The sequence below is a fragment of the Bacillus rossius genome, chromosome 3 (genome assembly GCF_032445375.1).
Source record: "Bacillus rossius redtenbacheri isolate Brsri chromosome 3, Brsri_v3, whole genome shotgun sequence".
In the NCBI taxonomy this organism is placed as follows: Eukaryota; Metazoa; Arthropoda; class Insecta; order Phasmatodea; family Bacillidae; genus Bacillus; species Bacillus rossius.
Genome location: NC_086332.1, coordinates 22,980,554 through 23,007,506, shown reverse-complemented (window position 1 = coordinate 23,007,506; position 26,953 = coordinate 22,980,554). Strand labels below are relative to the sequence as shown.

Sequence of the window (26,953 nt, the reverse complement as noted above, 5' to 3'; positions counted from 1 at the left end):
CATTGTCTCCGGTTTTGTGGTTGTTCCAGGCTGTTGCAAGCTTACTATAATGCAGGGCTGTGAAATGATAGACAACATTGTTTACTGTAATATTTACTGGGCACCATATCTCTGCATGCACAGTCACGCGCAGAGCCTACAAGCACACTCCCGTGGAGAGCTCTGCCGCTCCCGCTTTACCACACCCCTCTGTCCGCTACCCTTCAAAACAGGTTTCAATTCTCCCCTGCCATGACCCTCTTCTGCCAGTACAGTCTGTCCATCACCATTATTGATACACATCAAACACAGGCTTCTGTCAGTAATGTATACTCTGTGCTTTGGAAGCAAACCACATTCTTATTGGCAGTGTAGGCAATCAAAATATTACAATATCTCTTGTGCCTTTACAGTTTGTGTGTGCGGTTGGTAATTGTCTTGAATTTTAGCCATTAATATATCCAAATAAAACTGACACTTCAAAATTCTGCTCGAGATAAGAGTAAATTTACTACATTACAGTATTGATCTCGTTTGCATATGGACCTCTGTTTCGATTTCTCCAGTTGTTGATAAAATTCTTTCATGCATGAGTTTTGATACTGTGCTTTGACTACAACCAAATCATTAACTTGCTTCAGATGCTTAACAATGCTGGACCCCAATTACCAATTTCTGAAATGCTTTTTTTTCGTCAATAATTTACGCATGCTGTTACAATCGCACAAATACAGCTGTTTTTGTTTCGCTATAAATTCTGCTGTTATCTCAGCAGTGCAAAAAAAAACCGTGATCACTGAATGAAGAATTTGTGGATGAGAAGATGCGACATCGCTTCGTCTACGCAAAGATGCAGAGATTAATTTCTTATTAGTATGGGGTTTTTGACACACATCGTGAACCACTATAGATTTCAGTCCCTTCAAGAGTTTGCTCTTGTCCTTTCTTTTAACACTTGTTTAATGAAATGTCTTGAATCCTTTTTCCTTCACTTCAGCCACTTCACTTCTTTCCAATGGATTTTCATAAATATAACAATTCAGTTCCTTAGAAGCCATGGCTCTGAAAATGTAAACGATATACTTGTACTGATTCAGACAGAACATTTGAGCTCTGTGGACAGATGTTCCATAGAAGGGGCTCCGAGGCCAAACTGAAGCACCCCTTTATACCTCTGACAGAGCCATAGTAGGCCGGTTTTTCAACGTGTAAAATATTTTTCTATAATATACTAAATATGCGTGTTGGTGTAGATGTGTTTTGGTTCGCAGCACTCGTATGCTGAAACAAATAATTCTACTAAAAAAATGTAACTGCTTACATTTTAGCCAATTTTCTCTAGTTAAATTTCTGTAACTTTTCTTTGTACAATGAGTCCGAATGGAGATATTCTAGAACTGTTTTTGGATGCCATTTGACAAAATGATGGTGTGAACGGCAAAGAAAAAATTTGAAAGAGCATGTTGAAATCTATAGAGAAAAATACCAGTTTTAAAACTCCCGTAAAACTTTCCAGGTAAACCCTTCACTTCACGTAGACCACTTGTTAAAATTTCAGCACAACTCTTTGTTTATTGTTTTGACATTAACATGTACATGCTCTCCTAAAGTAATAATTTATTCAGAAGTACTATTTTTTGTAAAATAATTCATTAATATTTAGGTCTGTTACAGCATATCATGGTTTTTACCGATCATGTATGATTTTGGATTATCTGCTGCATCAGTCCCCTCTAGAAGTGCAGATAATCAAGTCTAATGTAATTAAAAAAAATTATTGTTTAAAAAAATTCTAACTTCTTATTTCACATACTATTTTCTGGTATCATCAATTTTATTTGTTCAAATTGTAATCATCATAAGTTGCACTTTTAATTTAGGCTCCCTTAGCTGATAGTTGTTAGAAATGTTTGGTAGTATTTGACATTTCTGTTTTCATTTGTAGAATAATGGGTGGTGGAGGCATAAAGTAATAGTTCTGGCTTGTTATGCTAACATTTAACAAGTTTATTGAATGTATTATTTTTTTCCATAGAATTTTCATAAAAAAATCCTAAACATTCTTTTAATGAAGTCGTTTATATTTTGAATGTTCTGTTCTCAGGTACATCAGTACACATTAAAAGATGAATGACATGTGGTTGAGTTGCCACATTTTACATTTTTGGATTGGGGGGGGGGGGGGGGGGGGGTCAGTAATGATGGTCTCCTTGGATTTGAATTAGTAAGGACTACATTTGAGTTTGTATAGTTGAAATTGTTTTATATTAGAGAACTCCCTTTTTATTCCAAATTTTCGTTACATTTGAGGTTCTTGCAATGTAGGATTTTAATTCGAGCACATCTTATATTCAGCATCCTATGATTCCATGAATATAACGTAGTTCATTTAATTAAAAAATTCCTTAGAAAATAATATAAATGACTCCCAACTATAGCAATAAATTAGAGGCAACTAAGTTGTTATTAAATCAATACTGTTTATATACTTTAATACTTTAAAAAAAATTTTAGTTTTATTGGTTTTTACATTGTTCCAAATTTTTCTATTTGGATACCATTACTGAATATTTGACAACTTCATGGGCTGTTGGTCAGCACAAACTTACGAAATGTATTTGTTCAGTTGCAGATAAACCAGAGTATAATCTTCTGTAACTCGACACAGCGGGTGGAGTTGCTAGCGAAGAAGATCACTGAGCTGGGCTACTGTTGCTACTATATCCATGCCAAGATGGCACAGGCACATCGCAACAGGGTGTTCCACGACTTCCGTGCTGGCTTGTGCAGGAACTTGGTCTGTTCAGGTGAGGCTGCTTTCTTCACTACAGATGATTGTGTGTATAGTGACGTAGTGTGATGGAGTAGTAATGTAACACGTGGATGGGAAGCTAATAAAAAAACTCAAGACAAGGGCAACGTCTGCCACACTTATGTTAAATGAGTTTCACCCCATGGGAATTGAAGCTTCACTATTATGGTGGAAGGTGTGTGGTTTGATTATTGAACCACTGTTTGGAAAGAATAGGTCTTCTGAAACATCTCCCATGCAGCCCCAGCATGTTATTAACCGCAGGGTGTGGGTTAGCACTGGACACTCCATCGACTCCTTTCCCCCTCTAGTGCCGCTAAACTAACATTTTTAATTATAAATACTTAGTCCAGTTTCTAAAATCAAGTTGAGGCCTGACCTTCGGTAGTGAATTTAGAGGAAGAATTTTGCATTTGACTTTTTTAAATTAAATTATTTCTGTATTATAATTTATAAAGAAAAATAAGTATGTATAAAATTTTAATTTATAACTCTAGATCTACTACAGTTATTTCAATAAAACTAGTTATTAACATAAGAGTACCTTATCAGAGCATGATGTGGAAGAAATGGTGCTTTAATTTCTATTAAGTCATAAATAGTTGGTGAAAAAAAAATGTATATACACCATTGGATCACCTTTTATTTCTGTGGTTAGAGATTCATTATTGTGTTTTTTTGGTGTGAAAGTATGAATTCAATGTGGAGCAATTAAAAAAATATTGAAGTGACTTAAGTCAACAATATTAAAGTGGAGTATGGGTTAGGCTAGTGGTGAAGAGAAGTTACCAAAACTTTGTGTGACTGGCATGGCAGTGCAGTACTTCTGCAGATAAAGCATATTGGGTCCTCTGCCTTTAGAAAATATGGTAGTGGAAATGTGGACACTTGTATTCATTATTTTCTTTATATATAAATGGACTGAGAGCATGCTGCTATTCGTGGACGTAGTAAAGAGTTCGCTGCTAGATATTGTTAGTAGATACCTTCAATAAACAGCTGTCCAGGCGGCATCAGTTCGTAGGTTAACGCTTGATTGTAGTATTGTTTTTCTCTTACTGTTTTTGTTTTCCACCTGCGAAGTTGTTATGGCAGATTTAAAAGAACAAAGAGAGTGTTTGAAATTTTGTTTCCTGCTTGAAAAATCAGCAATAGAAGCTTATCAAATGCTTAAACAGGCTTTCAAGGAGGATGCTATGAGCTGCACACAAGTTTTTGAGTGGTTTGGGTGCTTTAAAGGTGGTGAGATGAGTGTTGAAGATCATGCTGGTTCTGGGCACCCTTCAACATCTCGTAACTATGAAAACGTTTAAAAAATTCACCAAAAAAACGAGGATCATCGTTTCATGATGGGCAAAATTTCAGAAGAGACAGGAGTGAGTTGAAGTTCGGGCCAACGGATTTTGACCAAGGATTTGCAAATGAGACGTGTTGCTGCTAAATTTGTTCCTCGCCTTCTTAAACAGGATCAAAAAACATTTGATTGAATTTGAGCCAGGACTTGAAAAAAGAGATGAAAGTGATCCAAATTGTTTAACCAAAGTCATTACAGGTGATGGAAATTGGTGTTATGAGTTTGAGTATGACCCAGAAACCAAGCAAGTGTCAAGCCAATGGAAGACTCCCAAACTCTCCCAGACAAAAAAAAAGCAAGACAAATGAGTTCGAATGTAAAGATTATAGTAGGGCTGTGCGAATGTGACATTTTCAATGCAAATCAAATGTGAATCAAATAATTGCAAATATTTGCGAATAGCGAATAATTTGCGAATATTTTCTAATTAAGTTCTAAATACAAATCTGAATAATTACAGTCAAAATTTGGCAAATTATAAATTGTTGTTTAAAAGAGTAATGTTCTTTAGCTTTATATACATTTTTATTACTCAAGTAACATGTAAATTTTTATGTCTCTTCTAATGTTTTAGTAATAAAACACAATCAGTGATATAGAAATGTCTTCATCAAAAGCCAAGCCTACACCTTGCCATCAACATTACGTAAATTGCAATGCAAAAAGACCAATTCCTTGACATGTTCTGGATCCAGGCATTGCCTCTTGGAAGTGACAATGTTCCCAGAAGCAGAAAAACAACGTTCTGAACTTCACTTCTTATTCCGAAAATTAAAAACTGCAAAAACAGTTTATGAAAGTAAACAGATCTTCGATGTATCAGTTTTATTTTCCGCAATAAATAGTCAAACGATTACCAATCAATATATCGAAGAGTTGTTTATTACAAATGCTCGTAAGCATGGTCAATATTCCGTTCTCAGAGTCTTTTGGAATCAAACGTGTCAAGGCCAAATAATTTTTAATGAATTTTGTTTATCGTGTCTTTTTAATTTTATCTAATTATTTATGTAACATTTTCGGTAGTTTAAAAAGCTATTGCACTTGAGCAATTCTAGCAACACAATTATCTGGCCATGGGCCGCTCTGCTGGCCATAACCACAAACGGACACGTTTTCTTTTTTGCTGTAGCCATGATGGCAGCTGTGTTTACTTTTTGATCGTTAAAAAAAATTCTCTAGATTTGTATTAGTAAAATTAATAGAATGGTGACCAAAGAGTATGTGTGCATTAGTTTTTAAAGGTTATTATTGAAAGCTGATATGCTGGCATTGTTTTAAATATGTAGTTTTACACTTTTATATGAAACATGGCTCGCCCAAAAATTGAGCTAAGGACAACTGGATATAATAAATTAATTATGCTACACATCACGTAAAGTTTGTATTTAAATTGTAAGCATTTATGATAATTTTCACGCTACATTGGCTTTAACTATTCTCAGCATGCCCATTTACCTAACCTAAAATTTGATGTAAGTAAAGGTCAGCTTAGTTTTTTTTTCTTCTATTAAGTCTCTGGGAAAATGATTTCTCGAGGTTCGACATATTATTGTATCACATGTTTTGTCAAACAAAAGTAATATTTTAATACATTCAAAAACTTTTGAATATTTGAAATTTTTAAATACCTAATTTGGTTTCGAATGTGAATCGAATCAAATATTTGATTTGCACGAATATTTGCAATTTCGAGTATTTGCACACCCCTAGATTATAGTAATATTTTTTTGGATGTTAATGCAATTGTGCACAGGGAATTTGTTCCCACTTGCCAGACTGTTAACCAGCACTTTTGTTTGGAAGTTTTAAGACGTTTGCGATAGCATTTGCCAGAACTTTGGCAATAAAATGACTGGTTCCTTCATCGTGACGACACCCACGCACACACGGCCTTACGAGTGAACCACTATTTGACCTCTCGGGGGTGGTCTGGCGTCCCCACCCTCTGTATTCGCCAGGCCTAGCCCCGTGCAACTTTTTCCTGTTCCTGAGAATGAAGAAAAATTTAAAAGGGAAGCTTTTTGATGTGGAGGTGGTAAAAACAGCTTTGCAAAGGGGACTGAAGGATATCTGTTAGTTCGAGAGGTGCTTCAAACAGTGGGGAAAAAGGTCTTGACAAGTGCATCACTTCTAATGTAGAGTACTTTGAAGATGACTAAAGGAAGTTTGTAAAAAAGGCAATACATAAATATTTTATCTGTTTTTTTGGTCCCCCTCATGCATATGTTTATATGTGTGTATGTATATCTCAAGATCAACCAAACCCCCTCTGCACCCCTCCACCACAATCTATTATGTGGTAGGCAAAAGGAGGGTTTCTGTTAATTTTGTGCTAGGAGTATCTGATTGTTATTCATGGCAGTCTTGTTATTTGTGTTGTAATGAGGTATTTCAGATAAAATAATTATCCTCCAGGTGCCTGAAGGAAAACTGTTTATAAAGAACAAAAAATAAGTTGCCACTCTTGATCAATTTTTTTACATAAAATGAATGGAGGAAAATTGACCAAAAAAATTGGGGTAACACAAAATTACTTGCAACTTGGGGAATTCCCTCTAATTCTTACCTCATGGAACTTTTCTGCAAGATACTGGTTGCTTACAGTTAAATTAGCCTGCTATGGCTGTAAACTTTAATACGTATGTCTCTAATCTGCTATAATACAAATCACTTAGCTGGAAACACTAACATGGCAAATGGTTGAAACAAAGAATACAAATAACTACCTAGTATAACTTCTCAAATGAAAGCATGAGGTTTCAGTTAGGTATTTTTCTAATTTTTGCATTTACAACATTCATACTTCCTTGTGCATACCTGTTACGTTATTCTCTTGAAAGTCATTAGATGGATTTTTTAACAGGGTTTTATTGTATTTGGTTTCAGATTTGTTTACAAGAGGAATAGATGTTCAAGCTGTCAATGTAGTCATCAACTTCGACTTCCCAAAAATGGCAGAGACATACTTGCACAGGATTGGCAGGTCAGGTCGCTTTGGACACCTTGGAATAGCGATCAATCTTATAACTTACGATGATCGCTTCGCACTGCACCGTATTGAACAGGAGCTGGGCACTGAGATAAAGCCCATCCCAAAGGTAAGTGTAAGCACACACTGGATGTGTATAGCTCGGCAGCTGATAGTAGTAAATATATTTATTTTACTTTTCAAATTAAACAGGTTTTACTGTATTAAATATCTCTTCAGTAAAGAATTAGGGGAGTATGTGAGTGATGTAGTAATATTCTATTTTAAATAATGTAAGAAATATTGTAATAAATAATGCCATCAGAACTTACTAGTTTTCCAGATTATTTAGTTTGTATTATTAAGATTGCTAATCCTTATTTGATTCTCAACTTATTAATGTGCAGAGCAGAAGCTACTTTAAAATATATTTGTATTAATTTTTTTTTTCAACTGACTAATCTATTTTTATTATAATATGTAGTAATATCTTGTGCATACCTCTTGTCATTTTTTTATCTAGGCTAAAAGTAGGCTTTCAGTCAGTATTCTGACAACCTTTCTACTCGTTCATTAAATGTCTCTCTGATATCTCAGTTATATTTGAGATAAATTGTGTAAGATTTAACTTGTAGATTTTTCTCTTTTTTTTTAATGTTTTCGTATTAAATAATTATGGCGAAATTTTTTAAATGCAAAGATTTTCATTAAAATTTTGTTTGTAGGTCATCGATCCCTCTCTGTACGTGTCCAAAGCTGAGGATGATGCCCAAGGAATTGAAGAAGGGAATGTCAGCAAGTAATTGCGTTTAAGCATTCTTTCATTTATACTATTTATATAGAAACATTTGAGGCCGTTATCCCTCTGTGTAAAAAGTTTTGGACTGCCATTTAACACTTTGGCATTGGTGTAAATAAACAACTCGGTTTTTTCGTAGGCTCAAGTAAGTCTGTGCGACTCAGCGACAGTGAAAGTGTATTTGAAGTACTCATAGTAGCGATTTGTTTGAACTTCCAGATTCTTGAAGACAAGATGAAATTGACTAAAACTAGATTTTTATACGATTTGTATAGTGAATGTGGCTGTCGTAGCACACGGTTAAATTCGGCATATTCTTAACTATTGACACGGCTCTACCAAGTGATGAATGTTGAACACAAATGGTCTATATATTTTTTTGAATAGCCTGAAAGTATGATTTTTTTGAGTTGTAGTGACGGATGGATTACTTGGTAGTGCCGTGAAGAGCAGTTAGTTTTATACGTTTATTTTTATATTGACCTGTGTGTGAATGAAATGGAACTCTGTATGCTAAATGTTTCGGGCCGATAAGCATGCAAATAATATTCAGCACTAACAAGACCAGCTGGATCTCTCTGAATATTCTTTGCATAATCAGATTTTTTTTATTTAGCCATGATTTCTCCTTTGGTTTCCAATTTTTCATACAGTTTACATAGTGTTCCATCCTGAATCGTGCTGAAAATATGGAGTGCCAGAAATTTTACGATAATCTGTCCATGCGTGTGTACAAAAATATATATATATACTTTAATGTTTTACTACATGGTCAAAGCAATACTTCCTCTACGACAAGGCAATGAAGTGATCTCGTGGAAAAACAAAAAAAAACAAATTTAAATATATAAATATATACACTTTGTCTTGTACATAAGTCTTGGAGTGAAATAGGAGTGTGTAAATAGTGAGCAGCGCGTGAGTTATTGTCTACTGAAAGGTGTGAAGTGGAAGCGAAAACGTCAATGTAAAGCATCGTTTATGAAGAACTTGCTTGTATGCAAAAGAGGGAGCCAATGTGCTGGTTAGTGGATTGTTTGCAAGAATTATACCATGACAGTTTTGAACTTCTCTTGTATCTAAGAGTTTTGCTGTGAGGAAATGTTTTCAGAAGTAATAGTACACGTACCTGTTACCTGTTAAAGGAGATCCAGCAATTTGTGAGCTCTGCTGTGTGGAGCTTACATATTAATTTCAACTGTCACTTTCAGTGTGACAGTTGGAAATATGGGAAGCACATATTTTATTGAAAGTTTTACTTTGCCACCTTACTTTAATATGTATTTTTATTTTACAATGTGCTTGCCATTAAAATTTTTTTCTGTTTCTGAAGAGGTGGTGTTATTGTGATGAAGACATTGGCATTGCAAGGAATGTCCAGTGTTACACACTAGGCATGATTCAAGACAAATACCTGCAGGACTGAATCTGCCAGTGTCTTGATTGCAAACATGTGAACAAACCAATTTTGGGTGTGGCCCTCCAAAATTGGTTTTTCTATTTTCAACTTAGAATTTTATTATTTATTTTTATTTCATTTTTTGTCTATTTTTTTTCTAACTAGCAAAATTAGGGCCATCAGTTTTGAATTTTAGGGAGGGAAGAAAGTTAATTTTTAATTTATAAAAAAAAAAAACTAAATTGTAGACACAAAAGCTATTGTTTTGAATGCTAAAATTATTTTGTTGACTATTTTGAAGTGTTTTTTATGTTTAATTTCTGTTTTAATGTGAAGGAGCAATTATTAGAAAATATTTAATTATTCTTTAAAAGTACTTTTTTTTTAAAACTACAAACATTAAGAAAATGAGCCAGCAAGATGCTGAAAGACCCTCCCAAATTTCGATTTTTTGCTTCTTCACATCTTAAGGTTTTTGGTAGAAATAAAAGTAAACCTGATCTGAAGTGAATGTATTTTGTTTTCAAAATTCTACTGACTTTTTGTATGGGATTTTGTTTATGCATAATTTCGAGCTGAAATTTCATTAATGTGCAAATTGTAGTTTTTTTCTTTTAAATAGCAATTTTTGAAGAGGAGGAGGTTACTGTTGTGAAGAGTATTTGATGCATGCTTTTACTGTGGCTCATCATTTTCAGATGCAAGAAGCATTTTGGTGGTCATGTACAATATTATAAATAAGTTTTTTTATTTTAAAAACAATTTTGTGTAACTTTATAATCTAAATTATTGTAATGAAAGTTTTTTTAAGGCTAATCATTACTTTTATAACATTTTGTGTTTTTTAAAAATTAAATTTTTCTCTATATTGCTGATTAAATTGATGTGTAGTGTACTAAATAATAAATATAAGAACATAATGTTTATAAAAAAATTATTGAATGCTTTATAAATTAAAAAATTCAGCTACTTTAATTTCAATTCAGAAAAATACTGTCAACTATTGAGATTGTTAAAGCAGTATTTTAATACTGTGCATAATATATCAAACTAATAACAATAGATTTTTACTCTTATTTAGTAATAAATATTTAAATTTATTAAAATGTTATCTACTAGTCACTGCCGTAAAATTGTTTCTTGCTTCTGAGAAATGCTGTAACATGCTGTAGCTATGTCCTGATTTGTTTGACATCTGCAGTAATTACCGGTATGAAGACTATAAATCGTTACATGTTCTTTTATTAAAGTGGTTTTTTGTAGTCTTGGGGAGAATTGTTATATTTAAACCTTACTTTATAATACTATGCTGATGTTATTAAATTTAAACTATACTCTGTTAACTTTCTGGTACCAGTTGGTTTTTTCAAGTTTTGGTGTGGTTGTATTTTATTTAGAAATCTCAATTTAATGCAAGCCAATAAGATGGCTTGGCATGAATAATGCCATAAGGAATGATCTTTTTTTCTGTGTATTGTTTAAACCAGTTGGTTAAATGTGGCATGTTTGAAAGAAACACTTAGTTTTGTATTACTAGTCAAAATATGTATTGCATTTTATTATTTTTTGTTATTTTTGCCTTTTTAATGTTGGTGCTTAACACTGCTTTGCTCTGCAAGTGGTTATTGAAAGCAAATTTATTTTATGCTTTGCATAAGTGCATCAGTTATTAGTTTATAATGTTATATTTGTTAAAATATCAAAATTTAAAAAAAAATGATTTTTGAATTCATTTAAAACTGGTCATAATTAATTTTGGTTTAGTATTCATGTATACTTGTAGGGGCATATGTCATAAACCTAAGTGGCACACAGTTCTTCAGTCAGTGTTTCATTTCATGATAAAAATTGGCTGTGAAAACATGTTTTTGTCCACCTTGTTTACTAATGCTACACTTTGAAAATATTGTTCGTGAAGTAATTAATTACCTTCTAAGAGTTATTTTTTTAGTTTGGGATATGTTGCTTAAGCTCCTTTATTTATTTCAATGACTGGACAAAGTAATGGTAGTAGCATTGGAAGTTGTATTAGTACAGAATCAAATGATTTTCAGTAGGCTTTTATTTTGCTTTGCATGCACATGGTTAGTAATTCTAAGATTTTCTGGATACAGAAAATCAGTTTCTGGATTTGGCAAAATAAGTTATCTCTATGCAAAATTTTAATGTTTCATTTAGACATATTTTTCTCAATTTTATTATGAAATATTTTATATTTTTCCTTGAAAACTAAAATTTTTTGGTACAGTGGTATTCCAGTCACAATTTTAAAAATGAAACTTGCACTTTCATAACTTCTTTTTTACACAAAAAATTAAATTTGAAAATTCTGAATAAAGTGCATTGCAGTTAAACAACAAAATTTTGGATCCAAGAATGTTTATAAAATAATTTTGTAGCATTCCTATCAAAGAATGTTGGCCTTTTTTAGATTTTTTTAAGTAGCTTAGTGGGAACAGCATTGGAAATTCTCAGGTGATTAACAAGTGTGAACAGTTTGCAGAGTAAACAGTAAAAAGTTAAAAAAAAAAATTAACTGCTTGTTGTCAATTAGCATGTGAAGTTTGAAAACTGTTTCACTTCTGGCATTTCAACTGATACTGCTTTAAAGGTACCCGTAAGAGCTACCATGTTACGTTATCGTCATGTCCCTGTGGATTACTTTTGCATTTTGAAGTGCAATGTTGTAAGTTGGAGTTGAAAAAAACCATTTGATTTTGTTTGGATCAGAGTTTCTTTTTATAGTTTTGAAACTGTTTTTCAAGAAGTAAGCTGTGTTGATTTTTAAATCAAAAGAATTATTTTGGTAACTTAATGTATCTGTAATTGTCAAAATAGTTTATCATTGTTATGAAATCTTTGGTTAAAACTGTAGAAACAAATTGTGTCAAATAATGATTAATCCAAAAGTCTAATATTTAAACATGTTATCTACCATGCAAATGTGCATTAAAACTCTTCACAATTGAAAATTTGTTTTCTGGTTTTTATTTTGAACGGTCATGTTTTCTGGACTCTGTGAATGTGAAGGGCAAACTTCTACATTGAGGTGAAAAAAGCTCTGGATATGAACCAATTCAATGAAGCTATAGGAATGTTATTGGAGATTTTTTAATTAGTCTAAGAATTGTCGTTCCTTGTGCGACAGTGTATTTTTGCATAACAAATGACTAATTTTGCATAATTCATCATCTATAAGGATCACTAAGAACTGAAGAATTTGCTGTTGCAAAAGGTAAGTAAAATTCAAATTAGGTCAAATCCCTTAATTTTGTAGGGGTGAAAATAGGTAATAATAAAATCTGTGAACAGAAGTTACTGACAGCATGGAAGACAGGAAGTTCAGTTAGCAGCAAGACAGTGTTTTTCTTTTGCTGTGTTATGAAAAATGAAACTGAACAATAAACCGCAGCTTTTCGGGAACAAATTTGTTGAACCTAGAACTACTTAAAAATAACTGAATTTTAATGTGCATAGTTGATGTAAAGTTAATAGTTTAGGAAGAGTGTACCCTAGGTATATTTTTTAACTGATCGATTACATTATTAGCTACTCATGGAGTGTTTGGGGCACTGGTGAATCTATGAAGATATTTAATTCCATTGGTAGGAATTGACTATTCAGTTTCATCAGGGATGAAGTTAAGTGCCTTGTAAAGTAATTGAAATATGTAAATTATATTCTGGACTTTGATTTAATTTGTGCATTTAAGTAACTTGGTATACTGCAGGAAAATATTGGAGTTTCTATGATTTAGCTTTACTCAATTTCTGATAATTTATTTAAAGGAAATTAAATATTGTTCGGAGATAGTTTACATAAAAAATTTTTCCCATATACTGCTGCCTCCATTCTTCAGACTTGAAAGGACATTAGGATCAATATAATTAGGGTCATGTTAAGCCAGCGTGACTGAAGAGAATTCAGATTTGCTACCATTCTCAAGGAATTGAGTAGAAACTGTAAAGATTGACGCTGAATGTGCGGCACCGTGGCAGTACGGTGGAGCTTGAACTGCAAGAAGGGTATCATAGGACCCAAATAGAGTTTGAATAAGGCATGCTTGCACACTCGAGTCTTGAGACAAAGTCGAGTACTTCTCAATTTGATTAAACTGCAAAATTTTTTGCTTGAATTTTACTTAACCTGACTTTGCAACAGCCCGAAAGATGGCCAAACGTGCGTAAAAAAAATTTATTTAATTTACGAATTTGATTATATTAGTGTCCACTTACCAAATGTGGGTAATTGCAAAATTATGGCTGTGGTAAGACCAGCAGTTATAGAAAATTAATCCAGGAGTACCTAATAAGCATACACACTATTCACTAGGTTAGATATGCGGGTGTTTGGAAATTTCTCTCTTAATGAGACATCCTGTACAATTGTCATCCACTGCACTGAAGGCATAAAAGTTTTTTTTTTGGGGGGGGGGGGGTGTTTCTCCTTACAATGTGATATGGCATACAGTTAATGTCCATGTACCCAGTATTTGGAGCATGTGTTCTCCCTGAACTTCTCTGGGCCACCAACCACCAGATGGGTTGTTACCACAATGCCGAAATAACAACTGAATGAATTTGTGTGTGTTTCTTAAATGTACCTTAACACCGAAATACCACAATCTAACCTAACTTACTCTAACCTAACCTTTGTGGTAGTCCTGCAGTGACATTTTTCAGTGTTAGTGTATTTCGGCGTTGTGGTACACAACAGTTTTCTAGCTGTCGCCATTGTGGTCAATTAGGCATTTCGGCGTTGCGGCTTACGTCTTGACTGGACTCGCATGTCGTTTCTCAGGTCTAGTTTTCAAAAAAAAACAGATTGACTCTCAAAAATTTATTGGTCTGTGATCCTCTGGTTGCAAGAATGGAATGCAATGCACATCTTGCATCATCTGTCCTTCAGTCTTGCCTCACACAGGTCTTGTGCTTGGATGAGACAGTGTCTCGGCACCGGTTAGTTGCTTAGTGCCCACTTTTCTCTGATCTATGCTCAATTTACCTTGGGTAGTGATAATATGCAAATAATAATAAATGGTAAGAATTTTGCATGTTCAGCATTAACTATTTTCAATATATTCAAATAATGAGAATGTTAGTAAAGAACATTTACTTTATTTCCAAACCTGAAACTCAAAAATGATTTGAGTTTTTTAATTAATGTACATACCGCTATGCTCATAAATAACACATGTAAGGTTTTCACTTTGAAATAATTTACATTGTTTTTTAACTAGTGGTTTTTAACTCCAAACAGTTGTTCTGGGTGGGTATTTAATAAGTAGACACTCAAGAAGGGTTTTATTTTACTGCTGGCTGCTGTTGTGACTCCCTTTTGGGTGAAGTGTCTTCCTCGGCTGTGTTCTCTGCCGCAGAAGGCTCAGCGATAGTCATAGGTTCTGCCTCATTGGAAGGCTCTTCATCAGTCTTGGGCTCTGCCTCGGTCGAAGGCTGGACTTCAGGAGCAGCCTCCTCTTCTACGACACTCTCCACAGAATCAACCATCTTCACAGGCTGAGGTGCAGGAGGCAACAGCTGAGGTAGATATTTAGTCACCTGTTGAAAATAATACACAAAAGTTCCAGCACATTCCTTTTTTTTTTGTGCAGAAACATGTAATCATGGCTTTGTGCAACCAGTTTAAGAGTCCAAATGCTTAAAATTTGCTCTCTTCTGATTAACACAATGTGCAACAAAATTAGCTCTGATCTAGGAAAAGGCATATGTGCATGGGCACTTGCAAAATCGTAACTGCGAAGCGGGAAATATAAAAGTAATTACACTGCTTCCCCCACACTACCATCCCCTGGGAATCAGATTTTTGCCTGTGCATATGTGTACTTCCAAAAATGTTCCTGTTATTATTATGTGGAAATATTTGTGTTTAGCCAGGAAGTTTGGCTTAATTTGACATTTAAAAATGCTGGAGTTTTATTGTTGATGTGTTTTTAATTGGTTTTTGCTTTCAACACCCTCAAGTTGGCCAACTAAATGTTGGTAGTGCACTGTTTATGGGTTCAGGGTGGTGGTCCAGACATGGTAGGCAGAGAGAAACACATGTAAAGAGTTTTGTTCTGGGGTTCATTGAACTACTGAAACTTAACTTTGTAAGGCAATTCAAAATTTATAATAATTTTAAGATTTCTTAACTACAGTTTAAATCTCCTTTAGTGATTTCTGCCTTTGTTTTAAGAGGTTCATGTCACATTGAATGCCCTCTTATTCAACAAAGAAAAGCTTCTTTCTTGCCACTTTTCAAGTGCTACTTTACCTCTTGCATCCAGATGAGATAGACCCTTATATAATCAATCCTAATTTCTTGAAAATTTCAACAGCAGCGTTTTTATGTGCTTCTAATTTAGTGTCAATAAAATCATCTCAGCTTTAAAAAAAAAAAACCTTTAGATTTAGTCTTGATTGATGGGATATGATTTTTTTTTTTTTTTGGTCTTTATTGCGTTACAAACGTAATCAGAGCTTGCTGGTATTTATTGCGACAGCACTTTCAGGATGCCAGACAGCATATCCTTGAGTCTCCTGTTTCACTGTGTACCCACTCTTTCTTTAGTGGAGTGTGCACTCCCCAAGAGAAGCCCTTACAAGAATCACAAGCTGAAGTCTGACATTCTCGACCAACTCACAAACCAAGCCTTCCAGGTTTGTGAATATCATTTCAGTGTTTAAATTTCAAGGCACGTACACATGCACGCTGTGACGGCAGTGCAACATGGAATGTGCATTACACGTGATGTACAGAGCAACACAGCGCACCCAGTAGCTGTGCACGGGACGAACCACTGAAACTGGCAAACACCGCAGTTCACATGGCCATGTACAATGAGGAAGACTAAGTTCTGCTTATGTGCAGTGGTGTAGTTGTAATTGCTGCTTACCATTGTATGCAACTAAAATATGTGTCAATCTCGACGATGGTGGCGCTCAATATTTTTAAAGATCTTGTGGCTAACGAGTTGTTGCAGGAGTCCTGTAAGCTCGGCAAATGAGAGGTCTATAGAAAATTTTTACACGAGTGAGCCTGGCTATCTTTGAGGACTTATTCTTTAAAATTTGACCAAAATCTGTAAGAGGGTAAAACACTGGTAAAAATCAGTATCTATCAAGATCGGTAAGTAGTCTACTAATTTTACACCATTTTTATTAATGCCTGACTACATTTCCCTGTCAGCATTAAAAAAGAGGTTAATTTTCATGGTATTGTAGTTAACAGTTTTTTAATATTATTCCAGGTTAGCCTTGACTTTACGGTTTTTGTGACAGGAAAATCATATTAAAACGTACAATGTCTTTCCCGAATTTTATAGCAGGCTAAAGGAGGAATAGTTTCAGAAGTACATCACGTGTTTGTACCTTGTAACCTGGCAAGCTTACCACAATTGCAGTTGTTAGGCAGCCTTCCAAGTGGCAGGATAGCCAGACACAAGCTTATACTAAGTGGAATGAATGGCAAAAGCAAGCTAATAGAATTTTACTTGACATACTGCACTAATGGCATGTAAGTGGCAACCAATAAGACTCCATACCAACATGCAGAGCTAATAAAAATGGAAAGGAGATATTAGAGTAAGTTTTGTGTAAAGTAGCAACAAATTCTCTCATAAAGAAAGTTAAAAAAATAATGTTTAGATTTGTTCTGCTCTTAGCTTAAAAAAATTAATAAAAATAAACTTCATTGTTCACAATTAATGCGTACTTCAATTTAAACACACAGCTACACAATATCAAGCACTGTGCACAATCATCAATTGAAAGCATGACAGTTTTGAAGAGGTGCTCGCAAACTTCACTTTGGATCATGTGTCTTGATTTCAAGATTTAATAATGTCTGAAGTGAGATTGACATCTTTGAATAAAATTAGGCAACGGCGTGCATTTCCAAACAATCTGAACGAGGTCAAATAATAATGAAAGTAGGGGTAGAGGAAATTATAAAACAATTTTTATAAAGAAATTTTTTTATTTCTGACCATGGCAGCTGATTAGTGGGAAATGGTTTACATATTAACCTACTAAAAGTAAAAGATTTGAAGCAAGTTAAGGAAATTTTGCATTCTAGCGGGGAATCACTCATGATCTCTGTCACAAGGAGAGAACAACAGCAAGATATATGACAAGAGTGTGACAAGTAACTAAAAAGATGTTGCTGTTGCAGTGACATCTGCAGAACCAGTGCACCTCAATATTGTACAGAACATTATGACTCGCCCAGCAAGTGGTAGGTAAGACTGGAATGTAGTTACCTTTTCAGCTCTCCAGACAGGAATCAGACTGGGAGGCACCTTGTTCACATCTTCGCTGTCTTCTTCGCCCAGACCTGTTGGTTCAACATCCGACTTTGGGTCGACTATGTGGCGGTAGTAGCCGTGCTGCATGTGCTTGAGGCCGAACGTGAACACGCCAGGTCCTTTGGGCTGTCGTCGCAGCACACAGGCAGAACAATATGGAGATTACACATTTGTAATGCACTAAATACTGCATTGCATGATGTAGTTGCTGAAATGTAGACAGTTGAGTATAGAAAGGTTACACTTTTTGGCATAGGAAATATTATTCAAGTTAAAACAACTGAGTTCAGATTGTAGTCTATTATTTTGTTTTTTTAAATCTTATCAATTAAAACATAAATGAATAATGTTACTGTATCTTGAACAATAATTAATCAAAATTCAAAACATAATTGAAAAGAAAAAAAGTTCCCTTAAATTTAACTGGCCGATTCCCATTGTTTGGTTCAATTTAATGTACCTCTATTCATTTTTTCATATTAAATACATAATTTATAAGCTGCCAAATTCAAAACAGTTCGTCTAAAACAACATTAAGTGACACACATTATAAATCTATAGCAGACACTGCCAACAAATATCCTCCCATTTGACCTGTCAAATGAAATCCTGGTTATGTTTGGTGCCCCTTCCAAAAACTTTCTTATTAGAAAATCTATTTTTAATGATGATATATTATCATCACTAAAAATCACGGTAATAGCAGATGTCGTCTACAAGTGCCAAAATGTTTGTCCCACATCTTTTCAGCATGGTTACCTCTGTAACAACATAATTTATGCACAATTTTGTTTACCTACAGTTGTTGGTGTGTTGATGTCTGTAACTGATATCTGAATGCAATTGCTACTAATCTCTAGTAATTAAATGCAATCAATTATTTTCACAAATAAGGGTGAATCTGGGGAGGGGCCATGCCCCCTCCCCCCACCCTGAATCAACTCATTAACCAGCATAAAATTACTAATGTATGGCTTAATTTATAACCATGAGTATGCAAATTTAGAGAGAAGTCTTCTCTTGGATCACATATTAGGAAATAATTATAAGCAGTGGTATTTTAAGTATCTGCCTTTCATATGTGGCACTTTTTATGTAAGAATTTTTGTTTTTAGAAAAGTGTGTTGGGTCCTAGGGAAAAAAAAGCATTCTTAAGAATTTTTTTTTTTTAAAGGAGGCACTTGTCTGGGGGTATTCCATACATCTATCCCCTGCCTTCCCTCCTTTGGGACCAAAGAACTTTCCTGTCAAAAATTTATTCTTATAGCGTTATTTGGTCCCTGTCTTCCACAAATCCTGGTTAAACCCATGTTCACAACTTCCACAAAAAATCACTTAAATTCAGAGATTTTAAGGCTATCAATGATAATACGTGTTATTTGTTGATGGAACAATGTGCACCAATTTAAATGAATGCTTTTTATTTGGAACTGGAACACTTATTGATAATAAATAAAGCCATTTGCAATCAGATTAATTATCTCATGAAATATAAATTATATTGACATTTTTAGTACAAAATATGGCTGCATGTTCATGCATGCTCAAACAGAACCTACCAGATTATTTTCCCAGGATCCGTGATAGCAGCTCATTGGTCTAATCAGTCTTCCTGGGCCTTTCATCTGACCACCGGACCAAGTTCCTATGAACTTTGTCCCTAAGGCCTTGTACGTGTAATCTCCGGTGCCTTCTTGCAAGCCTTTCTTCCACGATCCAGCGTATGTGTCTCCGTTTGGGTAGTAATATATTCCGTACCCGAACCTCTTGTCGTGAGACCATTCACCTATAAAACAGTAAAAGATTTTGTTGGAGTAGTTCTTTTTTTTAATTTTACCATTGAAAACATAAATTATTAATTTTACAGTATCTCTAAAAATAATTAATCATTATTCAAAACACAATTGAAAAGAAAACAGTCACCTTAAATTTACCTGGCTGATTTCCCATTTCTACTGAAATTTATGATTTAGATTTTTTTTGTCATTTTAATTTGTGTAAATGTATGTATTAATAGTATTAAGATGGTCAGTGATTTGATTATCATTAGTCTTGTGTTAATGCTGTCAATGTGAAGACCTAGTGGAATGAGTCACACTACTAACTACTCACCCAGACAATCTGTTGTAGTTTTGATTGTCACCTACCCCGGCGTAGGAAAACTACCTGTACTTTTTACGTTACGTGGTGGTTGTCTGAGTGAGCTGATGAGTTCTGCTGGAACTCCCGGTCCATTCCTATTACAACCGATTAAACATTTTAATTCCTAATATGCCTGATGTAGATTACATTATGTATAATGATTTAAAAAAAATTTATTTTCAGGTTCTTTATAGACCATTATTAAATTTGATATCATAAAACACACAAATTGTGATCTTAAATAAATATAGATATGAGTCACTTTACCTTTATAGTTGATAAATTATTTTTTTTATGAGAAAAAAAATTCATACTTAGCTGTCAAAGTTCCATTTTCAACTTTTTGGATCTTTGGCTTATTCATGTAAATTTATTTTACTAGATATAATCAAAAAATACAGTGAATAATTAAATAATTTTACGAGCAAAGAAATAAATAAGCTTACATAAAGTTTCAACCAATCTTCTTCAGAAACATACTCTCCTTAGCTAACAATGCACTTATCCCAATGTTAATTCCACAATTGGAAGCATTTTTTTTAGCACAGTTTCCATTTTCGGGAAGAGCCAGAAGTTGCATGGTGCTGAATCTGGAGAGTAAGGCGGATGTGGACAGATAGGAACCTTTTGTCCAGCCAAAAACTCATGGATAAGGAGAGAGGTGCGGCACTTCACGTTGTCATGGTGAAGGAGGAAGCCATTGGCCCATTTTTCTGATCTATTTCTCCGTACATTGTTTCGCAAATGTTGCAGTACGCCTTTGTAATATTAGGAGTTTACAGTTGGTTCCCCTTGGAACAAACTCTGATCGCACTATGCCCTTCTACAGAAAAAAAAAGCATGACCTTCACGTTTGACTTCCTGACTTCTTAGGGCGAGGAGAGCCACTCGTTATCCATTGGGAACTTTGCATTTTCGTCTCAGGACCATAGCCACATACCCAACTTTAAACTACAATTATAATTTTTGACATGAAGTCCAGATCTGCATCAAGATAATCCTTCAATTCCGTGCCAACTGGCACGATTTTCCTTCTGTTAGTCAAAAGTCCGGGAGCAAATTTCACACTCACTCATCTCATTTGAAAATTATCAGTTAAAATGCTTTGCACGAACCCGTACAAGATGTTCATTTCTTCGGTAAGCTCTCAAATTGTTAATGATATGTTTGAATGAACCATTTATGCCACATTTTACCCGTTTTCATCTATTTTTGAGGTCTAAGGACATCCCAACCGTTGCTCGTCTTCAACCAACTCATTTCCGCTTGTAAATCACTCTTACCATTTGTAAAGTTTTGAGAATCACCACATCATCCCTTTACACTGGTACATTTTATGAGCTTCTTTGGCACTTTTTTTGCAACTTGATACAAAACTTAATGTCAAAGCATTGTTCGAACTCCATGATGCGCGACAGACACAGTAAACACGACCTCACTCTTCCAGCTCTGAAAACTGACTGACAAGTCACAACTTGTTCAAACTTGACTCAGACTATCTCAACGGATCAGGCTGTCAGACTTATTACTTAAAATAGATGTAGTTTCAGCAGTTGCTGCTATAAAAATTCATTCACAGAATATTTTGATCACACCTCCTATTCAAGTACCAATAGTTACAGATGCAATGTATAGACTTATAAAGAGAATTTATTTTAGTATGTTTTCACGAATATAAATTACATACGTATATTTATTTGAAAAAAATTAGTAGAACTACAAATGGACAAATAATATGTCCTAGTGAAAATAGTTTTTAAATCAAGCTAATGGTGATGAAACATGTTGTGTTTACTTCAATTATGTAATGAGTAATGACATCATGATGAATTAAAGACAATCATATTCATGAGTACCTACCTGCATATTTTGATCCATCAGGATAGTAGAAAGTTCCGATGCCGTGCTTTTGCCCATTGCGCCACTTTCCTTCATACCGTGCACCGTTGCGGAACACATACAGACCATCTCCGTGACGTTTACCCCTTCTGTACATCCCTTGATAGATGTCACCATTTGGTAGTTGGGCAACTCCCTGTCCGTGACGTTCGCTCTTGTCATTCCTTTCACCATAATATTCCTGGAATGTAAACACTTAAAAATTAGAAACATTTTTTATTTCTTGTCAAATTTTATCTAACGTCATGTAACACTATTTGAATGGAAAGTGGCATTAATTTACAGGCAGGACTTTCATCGTAAACATGGTCGCAGCGATGGCCCATGTGCATTGGAGTTCTAAACAGTGGGTTCAAAGATACTCTAGGAGGTGGCAGCAATGAATTGATGAATGCTTTGCATTTCTCCCTGTGGAATAATCCAGTTGATACCACCGTAGTTCTGCCGCAAGGGACATCAGTCAGTTAAAGGAGCGATGCACTCTTTTAGTTTGTTTTGTTGATTGCAGTGCATTCCTGGACATAATTGTGATTGCTGAAGTATCCTGAAGATATTCACGCTCTACTATGGGGAGAGTACAGGGTGGTGATTGGAGGCTTGCGTACACCTGGAGCCACAATTGGCAACACCAGAGCAGGGCTTGTACCGGGGAAGTGCGTGTCACATGGAGCTGAGGTTAGGGCAAGCAGCTGTTTTTAGTGATTATAGTGCTGGATGCACATGTCTTGGTCCTGGAAAGGCCAATGGAACGAGGAAGAACTGGGATGGTCCCATCCGAGTGTGGATACTTTCAAACAGGATAGAAACTAGTAAGTCACCTGCCCGTGGAAGAAAAGTTAGCTCAAATGTGTCATATTTTATTTAGATGACTTGCTTCATGGACAGAAAAAAATTTCATGGTACCGTACATAGATATAACATATAAGAACCCAGAAACAATGGTTTGAGAGCTTAAACCCCATTATTGAAGATTAAAGAAAAAAACTACATGTTACAAAAAAGTCATAATATTAAGAACTCAAAAAAAAAAAAAGACAAAATTAAGAGGGAAAAAAAAACGACGCTTCTATTTAGTGAATTAAAATAATACAATCTTGATTCCACCCGTTGGTGAAAAATAATGAACAAAACATTCATAATACAGGATAAATTTAAATATCAACCATCTTTATAATGTGAATGAATGATTATTAGAGACTTGTCTACATCAAGGTAATTAGAGACAAAAGGGGTGAAGTGATGTGGTTGGATAAGTGATGGAATGCTTGTGGTGAGGAAAAAGGAGTTCTGAAACCCATTGCCTCAAAGCAATGTCCACTGTGTTTCCTATTTGCAAAAAAACTGAGGTTCGACCTTGTTGGGAATCGAACAGACGTGACCTTGTTTGGAGACTAGTGGTGTGACCAACTATTATTACGTGGTGCATATCCTGGATGTATGTATTTTTCTTTTTCTTTACAGTTTGTGATGACAGCCATGGGGGAGAAATTTTAGTGTTTTGAAGTAGTTTTGGCCCATCCGTTAGATAATAGCTTTCATAACATAGTGTTACGATTTTCCGCGGGTTCGTTAAGGATAGCCCAATTAAAGATTTTTATCACACAGTTTTATTTATTGCCACTACTTATGTCACTTACAAAAATCTTCTATAATGGCAAATAATTAATTACACTAAAAGAAAGGTCTATTCCCCAGTCACTCGTTCCGCACACCTCGCTGGGCCGCACCTCTGGCGCAACTCTCGCCGCAGCACCCCTCGTGGGACTCCGTCGCCGCACTCCGCCGCCGCCGTCACACCCTTCGCCGAGATCCCACTCGATGCCTCGCTCGCAACTTCACTCGGGACTCCGCCGCGCCCGCGACTCTATTGCCCGGAAACTCAGCCGCGGGAAAACTCTCAACTGAACACTCCGAACTCAATCAGACTGACTGACTCACTCCTGATGTCCTCAGACCTATATATAGGCCCCAGCAAAATTCCAGAACTCACGAGAGCGGCCGGGGCCTGTCGCGTCACTCCGAGCCGTCCCGACGGCAGAAATCTCTCGAAAACACGTGTCGGCGGCTCGCGCAACTCCCAGCTGTCCGGTGTCGGTTACTTGTCAAAGGCAGGGCGCCGCGCGGGGAGTGGCGGGAAGGAGGGGTGAAAGCGACAATCCTTGTTATCTTCCAGGCGCGCGCGGCACATATCATATTGCGGCAGTCACCAGCCAGCTCTGCACCTGCACGTGTACCGGCCAATGTCACGTTCGTAACAATAGCTACATTGATTGTGAAAAGTAATGCATAAGCTATTATCAGGCAAACAAACCAGTGTAAATTAATTCCCTTTATTTTTGCAACCTCATATGTTGTTTGTGATATACCGGATATTTTGCATCTTTTACTAATTTATATGGAACATGATTTGTTATCACAAAACAGCATTAAGTGTTTCTCGCACAGTTTAAATTTCTTTTACTAAGTGAATAGTCATCAAGTAGTTAAATTAACATTATAAACCTAAAACTTGGGATTCTAAGGTTTTTTTTTTTTTTTTTTTTGCTAGATTTATGGGCCTACCCAATAGATAGTGTTACATGTCACGCAACACATGATTTCATTTGCCTCTGTATTTCCCTCCTTGTTCTGATGACAGCTTACACCCAAATTAATGGGAAAGATATTTCAGGAATTATCATGACCTTCAGCATGTCACCAGAGAAAGAAAATTCTTACTGGTGATTTAGTAAAACTGTCTGCATGTAAATCGTAAGAGTAAGAGACTGAATTTCTTTTCAAAAGTAGCCTATAAAAAATGTTGATACTACCTATACTGTAAATGAATGGTCAAATAAAATTTATCATTCATTTAACTTAATGTAATAGCACCATTGAGGTAATCATGAAAAATTTACTTACACCTATTGTTTTGCCACCTTCCCCTTCATTTTCAGCCATTTTCCACTTAATTCACAGTAAAGATTGTCTCCCAGTACTGCAATGTATTTCAAGATAGACATCACAAAAAAGGTTAAAATGGCTTTGCATTTGTTCCAATAACACACATACTTCAATGGATATTAAAAGTTCAACATTTCTCTATGGGGAAGAGGTTGAAAATATGCAATATAAATACATATAGAAGGCAATAAATAAGCTTCTCCAACCCCCCCCCCCCCCCTCCCACCCTGAACTCCTTTTTTTAAAATCTATTTTGAATGGAATATAAAATTATTTATAAATATGAATATTCTTTGAATGAAATTTAAACATAGGATGAAAATTTTTTTTTCCTTTACATTTCACAGGAGTCAAATAATAATTTATGCTAACCACAGGTGTAATAAGCAAAAAAAACCTGGCAATGCAATTTTTTTGAAACAGGCAAATTTTAAGTGTGAATTTAAAAATCTTGCAATAAAACTTATATAATATTTTAAAAAACCAACCCGATTGAAAAAACTTTTAAAAAGTTGAAAATTATAACTGTTTGTTAAATTTCAAATTAATTTTTATCTTTAAAGGCGTCGGGAACTGCTGAGTATGTTGCGGTTGGTTTTCCACCAGCAACGTAATACTGATCGTAATGATGTTTTGTGAGCCAGACCTTGGAAGTGACACCACCGGCAGGACAGCAGGGCACTTCTGAGTGCGTACCTCTCAAGCATGCTTCATACACAGCATAAGGGGGTAGGAAGGGGGGGGGGGGGAACCACATGACTAGTCACCTGACCTCAACACCCCTCTACCCTCTCCAGGAGGTGGGAAGGTAACTCCACGTTTCTGGAGGGTTCTCCCATAAACTCGATACCAGCCCAAGGAGTGTATATTGTCACGTGGCACCTAGCCGGTGCCACCGCCATTTCTGTCACGTCTCACTTTCAGAGGGGGGAGAGAATCGTAGCTCTTTACATAGAAACAACTCGCTTGGCATCAACTAGTCTTAACTTCATAAAATACTTTACTGTACCTAGGATCATAGGTTCGTCATCCCGTACAGGATGTCTGGTGAGAGCTGAACTAAGGAGATTTTGCAAAATAACATAATACTTAATTAAAATTATTTTATTCTTAAAGTCAAATACTCAACATCATTTTAAAGAACATTTAAATAGCGGGATTACAATTTAAAACAATAATCTCTTTACTTCCTTAACGATTGAACGACCTTACAAGAGAGAGAATGAGCGAACTTCACTAAACACTTCCCTAGTCCTTCCGAATACCTCAAATCATAATTACTACTTAAAATTAAAACAAAGATAAGTCCATACTCACATTTTCCAAAAAGCCTTTCTTGATCGATTACTTAAAACTAACGTAGGGGCCTCTCCTGCCCTTAAAATCCGAACGAACATTACATTTTAAAAATTATAACTAAACGACTAGTGACGAGGGCCATTGCCTCCGCCCGAAAGCTTGAAGATGACTACATTATGACCTAACTTAAATTAAACGACTCGTGGCCTCTGGCGTCGGCCATAGCTTCTGCCCGAAAGCTTGAATTCCTACATCACGAACGAACTAACAACTCGTGACCACAGGTGAGACGCATAGCCTCCGCCTGAGTGAGCCCCGAGTCACCAATCACTTGCGCTTAAATTCGCGCGCCCTGCCGCGCCTACCATAACAAAAGCTCGTTATTGAAGTCAAATTTACTAAACAACTAACTAGAACATCTGGGAAGGCTACCCCCCTCTACCCCGATGTGCAGGCCACACCGCGCGGCTTGTTACGACAGCGCGCCCCAGTAACTGCGGCCCGTGGCTGCGCCAGCGCGCGGCCAAACAAACAAACAAAATTCTGCAAGCCCGCAGCGCGCCGCGCCGGCCCCGTGCCCCAATTACATGGTCACGCCACTTGCGCTGACGAGTGTACAGAGCAGCCAGCCCAGAGTCCCGTCAGTAAAGTCCCTAAATTTGATTTCAACAACCCTGCAAAATTTCAACCCGCGACATAACCCTCCCCTCACAGAGCTCGAGCCCCATCGAGCTACCTCAAAATTACAAATGGTCTTTTTCCATTAAACCATAACTATAAATTCCTCATTTCACAAAAATAATAATTTTCTTAGTTCCTTGCTGTCTGAACATACATCTAGATTCTGCATAAGATTTATTTTAAAACAACAAGTATTCATAAAATTAAATGTAAAACTTTTATCTGGTTTGTTCTCACAGGAACCTTCAGAGGCTCGAGTTCTCAATTCTAAAAAAAATTGTTTGTTAGTGAAGCTCTCTTTACAAATTAAATTACTGTTCTTAGTTTCTCAGTATTCGTTAAACAATGTGCAAATTCTTGATAATTATTT

General features: G+C 35.6%; 2 protein-coding genes across 2 annotated transcripts in view; one reads left to right on the top strand and one right to left on the bottom strand.

Moving 5' to 3' along the window:
• LOC134530339 (ATP-dependent RNA helicase me31b) overlaps window positions 1-13,033 on the top strand; it is a 50,676-nt gene extending 37,643 nt beyond the window's left edge. Inside the window, exons 9-11 of the mRNA XM_063365082.1 lie at window positions 2,606-2,786; window positions 7,035-7,246; window positions 7,842-13,033. Of these exons, the coding sequence (XP_063221152.1) occupies window positions 2,606-2,786; window positions 7,035-7,246; window positions 7,842-7,919 (471 nt within the window). The 3' untranslated portion in view covers window positions 7,920-13,033. The remainder of the gene's footprint in view (window positions 1-2,605; window positions 2,787-7,034; window positions 7,247-7,841) is intronic.
• Window positions 13,034-14,415: 1,382 nt separating this feature from the next.
• Window positions 14,416-24,721, bottom strand: LOC134530340 (radial spoke head 1 homolog). The gene is made up of 5 exons (XM_063365083.1): window positions 24,562-24,721; window positions 21,622-21,841; window positions 19,179-19,405; window positions 17,575-17,745; window positions 14,416-14,872 (listed from the first exon to the last, which is right to left on the bottom strand). Exons 1-5 carry the CDS (start codon window positions 24,598-24,600, stop codon window positions 14,618-14,620), a joined length of 912 nt encoding a protein of 303 aa, XP_063221153.1. The 5' UTR covers window positions 24,601-24,721; the 3' UTR covers window positions 14,416-14,617.
• Window positions 24,722-26,953: the final 2,232 nt, after the last annotated feature.